Source organism: Octopus bimaculoides, chromosome 22 (assembly GCF_001194135.2).
Source record: "Octopus bimaculoides isolate UCB-OBI-ISO-001 chromosome 22, ASM119413v2, whole genome shotgun sequence".
NCBI classification, from domain to species: domain Eukaryota; kingdom Metazoa; phylum Mollusca; class Cephalopoda; order Octopoda; family Octopodidae; genus Octopus; species Octopus bimaculoides.
In genome coordinates this window covers 37,480,967-37,489,378 of record NC_069002.1, presented here as the reverse complement: position 1 = coordinate 37,489,378, position 8,412 = coordinate 37,480,967, and the positions used below count along the sequence as shown (strand labels likewise).

Genomic DNA, 8,412 nt, shown 5'->3' with positions numbered 1-8,412 from the left:
CGATATTATTCCACGGGCTTTAGGAATAAGAACGCTAGTTTACATAGAAATATAAAGGGAGGGTGTCTCTGATGTGATGCTAAAGGTTGTGGTCAAGGAGTCATTCGGGTGGGTGAGGGGAGATAATTAAAGTGAATGTTTACATATGTGTCTGCTAGCGTGCAGACACCTATGTACAAACACGTGCGTGTATGCACATACACACATACATATGCGCACACCCATGTATACATACCCACACACCCACGTTTTGCTCCATTTGTTGTTATTATCCATATATATATATATATATATACATCTTATTGTCTCTTTGTGTATATAAGACTATATTTTCCAAAGAATCCTAATTTAGTACGGTCGGTATGAAGTATAGAGGTTGGTGTTTCTTTCTTGTGTTTTAGTTGGGTAAAAATAGTTATTTATAACTTAGGCTCACTGTTCAAATACTTGGTGTGCATATGTGTGAGAAGTAAGGATGCCTTTGATTAAATTGCCCTCAGTGTACACTTGGTATTAAGAATTTAGAGGCCCTCCTATACCCATCTTTGAAGGTTGACTTTACCAGCCGTCATTATCGTCATTGTCCTTGTTGTTTTCACCATCACTACCACCTCTATTATTACATAGTCACCACCATCATTATCACCACTGACTGTCATAAAACTGAAAGTTTTTTTTCTGATACGGATGAGTTTCTTCAGTTTTGACAGTCATTAACATTTCTACATTGAAAATCCCATCCTTTTTATTCCAGGTGTTGCTTACATCCTTGACACAACATTTTCCCGAAATTTTAGTTTAATTGAGAGTGCTCAAGAATTCCTTCATCGCTACAAGACTGCCAACATCAAACAAACTGCATTCCCCATGTTGACCTCAGCTTGTCCAGGTAAGAGTAGTTTGTGTGTGTTAGTTGTATGCACACATACAACATGTCTGTACTTTTTAAAGGTAAACTTTGACAAAGCCAAAACTTATATTTACAAGAAAAAAAGGCATCGAAGCCAAAACTTCAAAGTACTGTCAAACTTTTCATTCATTTGAAAAATAACATTTCTACCAAGTTAAGCAACCACATAGTAGTACCCAGGTGTGTACTTTTGATTTGTATGACACCTATTTCAGTCTGTCTGTTTTATTCTTACACTTTTTTGAAATTATGTTGTTAAAAGCCTTTACCATCTCTCTTGTTCTTCATTTCCATTTCTTCTCAGAATTAGGATTAACTTTTCAATTAACTTTCATTGTTTATTCTAATGATTTGTAATGTTAATTTTAATTAATATCTCCTGAAGTATCTCTGTTTTTCTTTTATGATGATTGGTACAAGGATGGATCTGCTATGCCGAAAAGACCCATGGATCATTTATTCTCCCTTACATCAGCACAACAAAATCTCCACAGCAAATCATGGGATCCTATGTGAAAGACTTCTTTGCCAACCTCCATAGCAAGAGGCCCAGTGACATCTACCATGTCACTGTGATGCCATGCTATGATAAAAAGCTGGAGGCTTCACGCCAAGACTTCTACAATGACATCTACAACACCAGAGATGTCGATTGTGTTATCAGTACTGGTGAGTTATCTCTATGTTTCTACTGTTTCTATAATATATTATATACACGTTAATGTCATCATCATCATCTTCATTTAACATCTGTTGTCCATGCTGGCAATGGTTGGATAGTTTGACCAGGGCTGGTAAGCTGAAGGGCCGCACCAGACTCCAGTCTGATTTGGCATGGTTCCTACAGCTGGATGCCCTTCCTAATGCCAACCACTCTGAGAGCATAATAGGTGCTTTTACATGCCACTGGCATGAGTGCAAGTTACGTGACACCGGAATCGGTCACATTGCTTGGGTGAAGCCGTTTCTTGTAGAATATCGTGACAGCACTTTTCATTCTGTATTTCAGCTGAGATCAACTTTGGCTTATATTCTTCTGGGGCTTCATAAAATAGCCAGTCAGGTGTTTGGAGGTAATATAATTGACCGTTACCATCCCCTAAATTTTCTCATCTTGTTCTTGTGTAAGAAATGATTAATTATTACTGTTGTTGTAGGGTGTTGTATTGGCAAAATTGGTTTGGATGAAATGCTTTGAGGGATTTAGTCATGGCCCTTGATATCCTGAGTTCAAATTCACTGTGATCATCTTTGCTATTCATCAGTCAAATACTTGAATCAGTTTAATCAGCTAATCTCTCCCTAAGTTTGTGGTTTTGTGTCTATACTAGAAACTATTGTTTATTTTTTTTTTTTTTGATCAGATGAAGTAGATAAAATGTTCCTGAAGGAGAATGTGTTGTTAGCAGAGATACCAGCAATGGAACTTGATCCTATGTAAGTAACAGCTCTATATTTTTTGCTTTTCATTGTCATTTGATATTAAAGAAGTGGGTTGGAAATTTCCCTGGCTCAAACTATTTCAGAGACTAGATACTTCATATAATAAGATATTCTTGGGACACTGGACAGACAGCTTGCACAGTGAACACTTCAGGTGTGGATTTCTATCTGTCACTATCCAAACCTTTACTGTGTGGTGTATAGAGAGTGGTGGTCTCATCTGGTGAAACCATCTAATATCGACTCCGTTCAGAAAGCTGGAAGAGAAGATGTCATTCGAAGAAAAAAACACTGTACAATGAATTCATAGAACCAAGCTGTAGCTTTTAAATGCTTTTACTCAAAGTCACAAATATATACAAGTTGAATAAATCATGAAAGGTATTTACAAACAAAGGATTGTCTGATGCAGAAGAAGAAGTGCAAGTTCATGAGGAAGACGAAGAAGTGACTGCAACAATGTTATCAGCAGATGACAAGGAACCAGAGAATTCCAGAATCCTGTCTGTGGAGGCGGCAAGTTGTTCAATGGCGGTATGTTCCATCATGGGTGCTAAAACTGATTGGACATTAGAAGGTGTCCTTGAGAAAAATTATCCTGTTTTCATCCATTATTAGACACGACTAATTTGTTTGTTTCTTAAGTAACACTTAATTCCCTTAAACTTTCCACTCCATATGTCACAGATATCCTGGTGATGCCCCCCACAAGTTAGTTACCCATGCAGGCGGTGGGTCTGGAGGTTTTCTCAACTATATACTCAGAATTGTTTCCAAAGACCTGTTTGGTAAAGATCTCAAGGAACTGGAATTAAAAACATTGAGGTAAGAAAGTGGATTGGTTATCTCTGAATAACTTCTTAACAACACCATTCCAACTGTGACCATCCTACCTTTTTGTGTATATGTAAAGTAAATTATTATTGTCATTAAAACCGGGGTCATTGTAATCGACTAGTCCCCCAAATTTCAGGCCTTGTAGAAAGGATTATTATTATTGGTAGAATCATTAGCACGCCGGATAAAATGCTTAGTGGCATTTCGTCTGTCTTTATGGTCTGAATTCAAATTCTAGTGAGGCCAGCTTTGCCTTTCATCATTTTAGGGTTGATCATTTACTGATCATGTATTAGGATCAATGTAATTGACTTACCTCCTCCCCTCAAGATTGCTGGCCTTGTGCCAAAATTAGAAAGAATTATTTATGGTGCTGAAATGGAATTGGCAGAACTTTTAGAGTGTTCAACAAAACAATTCTTGTTCTATTTACATTCTAAGCTCAAATGCTGTGGAATGTCCACATTGCCTCTCATCCATCCAAAGTCAATAAAATTCCAGTCAAGTCGTACTGAAGTCGATATAATCAACAGTTCCCCTCCTCATAACATTTTGCTCTTGTTAGAAATGGCTATTATTAGTTTTAATATACTTTAATAAAAAAAATAACAACTGAAAATGTTATATAAAGGAAATATTGTACTAAATCAAGGGTTAGCCCTATGTATCCTATGACAGTTTTCTCTTTTACATGTCATAGTTCCCTTTTTGAGTCAGTATTTTGCAGCCAGTAGCACTCCTTGTTGCTAACCCTCTTACAACATATCTATTCTAAAACTGTGAATTAAAAATCTAACGAGAAAATATTATGTAGTGGGAAATATTGATTAATGTCTTATATTATTTTCACTTTTCTAGCAAATAGGGGTGACAGTCCTGGACATGTTTTAGATTTATTTTGACCTCATCAGCAAAATAGAACTTTCTCAATGCTTTTCAAAGTAGTGATGACACAATAACTAAGTGTATGTACAAGATTGTAAATTAATTGATTGAGGAAAATAGAACTGTAGAAAAATAATTCACAGATACCATCTGTCTGGAAAAACAATTTCGTCATTTTTCCTTTCTTTGTTTATTTATTGATTTAAAATTTTTCCCTTTCTCTTTCCACAGAAATAATGACTCTAAAGAAATCACAGTAACTTCAGAAGATGGTAAAGAACTGAAGTTTGCCATTGCTTATGGATTCCGAAACATCCAAAATATTGTCCAGAAGATTAAGCGAGGCAAGTGTCCATACCATTTTGTAGAAATTATGGCCTGTCCATCTGGATGTAACAATGGTGGTGGGCAAATCCGAGCTGCCTCTGCCACACAAGAAATGGCAAAGAGCACATTATTACAAGTTGAAGAACTTTACAACTCTATTGACCTGATTGAACCCACAGAGGTTGAAGACGTTCAGAAACTGTATACTGAGTGGCTTGGAGGGCACGACTCTGAGAAGTGTGCCTCCATGCTTCACACTCAGTACCACCATATAGAGAAAAATACAAATGTTTTAAATCTTAAATGGTAGAACTATAAAATAAATAAATAAATAAATTAATTATTTAATCAGATTTGGTGGGGTGGATATAATTGATTAAATTGATCCCAGTACTTGATTGGGATTTTAACTCAGAATGTGAAGAGCCTTAATGAATGCTTTAATACATTTTGTCTGACCCCCTAACAATTCTACCAATTTACAGTCCTTAATGATATATTCTAACATGGGCACAACGCTACAAATTTGGAGGGACAGCTTAGTTGATTAAATTAACCCCAACTTCACAACTGGTACTTTATATTATTAAACTTGTAGGTTTTGCCAAATAATTTCTAACATAAGCTCAAAACCTGAGATTTTAAGAGAGTGTTCAGTTGATCCAAGTAGTCTCCATGGTAATTAATTTATCAATTTACCCCTCCCAAGATTGCTGCCTTGTGTCAGAATTAGAAAGAATTATTATTATTATTATTATTAAAGGGACCCATGGAAATTCCACAGAATGAAAAAGATTAAGAGAAGCTATTTACGAAAGGATGATTTTCATTTTTATTTTTATTATGCTAAGTTATTTCACTTCCAGTCACAATAATATATTTTATGATTTTAAAATTTCCTTCTGTTAAATATTTTATATTCCTCTCTTTCTCTCTTACCTCTTCAACAAACTTTTTAACCATGTAATTCCCCTCTTCATGTTTTTAACATTTCTGTCTTTCTTCTCACCTCTCACTTCCACTAACCATGAATGACAGCATAATGCATCAGCTGGCTATCTGCTCTCTCACATTCCCTCTTCCTCTCTCTTACTCTACTTCCTCCTCCTCTCTAACAAACTAAAGTGTAAAAGTGTGAATGAACTGGTTGAAGAATAATATTATAGATTTAGTTCAATAAAAAAATAATACTTTTCTCTATCAACACCACCACCACCACCATCATCATCATCATCACTGCAATTTTCAGTTACAAAACTCGTTTCATTTCACTTCTGTCCAGCTGTTTGTTTATATCTACTTTTTCTTGCTGTCAATGTATCTCTACTCTGACAATGCAAATGCTCTCTGCTTCTCTCTCTCTCTCTCTTAATGTAACTGCCTCCTCTGTCCATCTCTCTCTCTGTCTGCCTTTCTTTAACCTCACTACCAGAACATCACCCTCTACTAAATATTGTACCCTAAACATATCTCTTCCTCTTTACCTTCCCCCACCCACCCTACAGCATGTAGTTAACACTTCTCTTGCTCTTCGTCTCTCCCTTCAACTAACCATTTGACACATTTCGCCTTATTATACATCCTACCCTACTTCTTTCTTCTCTTCTCACACTCCTCCTCTCTCTCTCTCACTTTTACTCCACCTCTCACTCACTCCACATCCACCTTTCTAACTAAAGTGTAATGGGTGGATGAACAAGTAGATTATTATTCAGATTATTTAAGGTGGTGAAATGGAATTGGCAGAACTTTTAGAGTGTTGAACAAATTTGGATTAAATTGGCTGCAATAATTGACTGGTACAGCATTTTCCAATATTTCAACTTTTAGGGAACCTTTGGAATACATTCCATGTCTCAACAGAACCCAACATAAAATTTATTATCAATTTTTATTAATCACTTCCTGACTCTCTGATGGGGCTGGCCCTTTTTTCATAATTTCTTCTTTTCCTCTATTTCTTTTATTCTGTGACAGCAGGCTGTTGGTCCCTATCAGCCTGCATTTGGATGTTATGTTTCTACTGGCAAGGTGAGTCTTGTTGTTGCTCTGGAAAAGCCTCCAATTTATGCTTGTGGCCACATTTGCACATTACTATTGCTTATTTGAAATCATTTCCAAACTTCTTTTTTTTCTTTTCAGTGCTTAATAGTATGAAATTTTGCATCTAGCTGTAAAAAATATACAAGGGTAAGTCAAAAATTATCTGCACTTTTGCCATAACATATCTTTATTGTTGTCACACTGCCTTCTGCACATGCACGCTTACAGTTGGTACTATTTGATCAAAGTTTGAACCTGATCGTGCCATTTTTCTTTCTAGTTTTATAATGTAAGCATGGCCACTCCACTTGCAATGTGCACCAAAGAAGAACAAAGATCTGAGAGATGGTAATGGTGAACCAGTTTACCATTACCATCTCTCGAGCTTGTTGAACCTTCTCGTCAGTGGTGGAGGTTGACGGGTGTCACGCTTGTCCAGCCACTTTTAAACGTTTTTGATCCAGTCATACACACTTCTACATGGTTGTGCACTGTCCCCGTTTTGTGCTAAAAGCCTCCAATGAATTTTAGCACCTGACACAACTTCCAACCAGAGAAATTGGATCAGTGTTCTTTATTCTTCGTTGGTGCACATTGCTGGTGAAGCAGCCATGCTTACACTGTAAAACCAGAAAGAAAAATGGTGCAATCAGGCTCAAACTTCAATCACATGGCCACAATAGTACCAACTGTAAGCACGCATGCGCAGAAGTCAGTGTGACAATAATAAAGATATGTTATAGGGAAAGTGTGGATAAATTTTGACTTCCCTTGTAATTTCCCTGTAACAATATCAAATGCAAATATACGACTTCACTCAACCCGTTTCCCACTAAAAAATGTTGAATAGTTTCACAGGCATCAGGTATCCATTTTAGCTAGCAATGTTAATTCTTTAAGATTAGAATTTTTTTTTTCTCCTGGATAAGACACCATTCTTTCACACAAGCAATTATTTTTTCTTTAGAAGAGGAATTAACCCCAGAGCTGCAAACCAATCAAAACACTTGTCAGTTTGAGGAAGTTGTCACTGACGTCATTTCTGGTTTAAAGACACTCTAGCCATGATTAGCCTGTCTTTTAGGGGCACATGTACAATTACGCTACACTGTCCAGTCTGTTCTTTTTGCTTTTTTTCTTTTTCCAAGATGGCTAAAATTTGATGTATATCTGGCTGCTATTTCTAGCAGGTCAAGTGACAAGGCAGAAGTTGGTTCATAGTAGCTAAGTGTTTTTAGATCATAGACATATTACAGTGTTTGCTAATATGACCTTGTTATTATTCCGTTACTTCATTGACTCAGCTTTTTGTGGACCCAATAGAAAAACATCTGATTTGTGAATTTTTAAAAAACAGCTCTCAGGAATCAATCTTAAATTATATTAAAGAGTTTTCATTATTAATGAACATTCATTTATATTTTGTTATGGGAATTAAAAGTTTTCACAGAGAAACTATTTTAATGATTTCCAGTTAATTTTGGTTCATGTACAAATGTAAATTGTTTTGTGAATTAAAATTTCAAATTTGGTTATTTTTTCCTTCAATTTTTTCTTGTTGTAACATATTTATCAAACAATTGTGCATGTATAGTTTTATGGTTAAGAAGTTAACCGCAATCCTAAGGTTTTAGGTTCACTCCCACAGTGTGGCTAAGGCAAGTGTTATATGTATAAAACAAAAGATGTCTGTGTGTGTAGTACAAATGCATTTCTACAGTTTTCAACCGATTTTACACACGCATTACTTATGCGCTAAGGATGGTCATGCACTATAAGGAGTGCATGTAGGAGCCCAGAGCTCCTACATAAAGTGAGAAACGAAGAAAAATGGTGTTTTACATGGGTTTTTCTCTAAAACCTTCTGCAGTTTTCAACTGATTCTCTCCCTTCTCTCATTTTGTTTCCCTTGCTTACACATATTCTCTCTCCCCTTCAGTAATAATTCCTCTCTCTCTCTCTCTCTC

The 8,412-nt window shown here is 36.1% G+C and overlaps 1 protein-coding gene across 7 annotated transcripts in view; it reads left to right on the top strand.

Moving 5' to 3' along the window:
- LOC106877694 (cytosolic Fe-S cluster assembly factor narfl) overlaps positions 1–7,980 on the top strand; it is a 25,574-nt gene extending 17,594 nt beyond the window's left edge. For all 7 annotated transcript variants that reach the window (XM_052975869.1, XM_014926645.2, XM_014926642.2 and 4 more), the window contains exons 5-9: positions 755–889; positions 1,331–1,579; positions 2,275–2,347; positions 3,041–3,178; positions 4,307–7,980. In XM_052975869.1, the coding sequence (XP_052831829.1) occupies positions 755–889; positions 1,331–1,579; positions 2,275–2,347; positions 3,041–3,178; positions 4,307–4,712 (1,001 nt within the window). In that variant the 3' untranslated portion in view covers positions 4,713–7,980. The remainder of the gene's footprint in view (positions 1–754; positions 890–1,330; positions 1,580–2,274; positions 2,348–3,040; positions 3,179–4,306) is intronic.
- Positions 7,981–8,412: the final 432 nt, after the last annotated feature.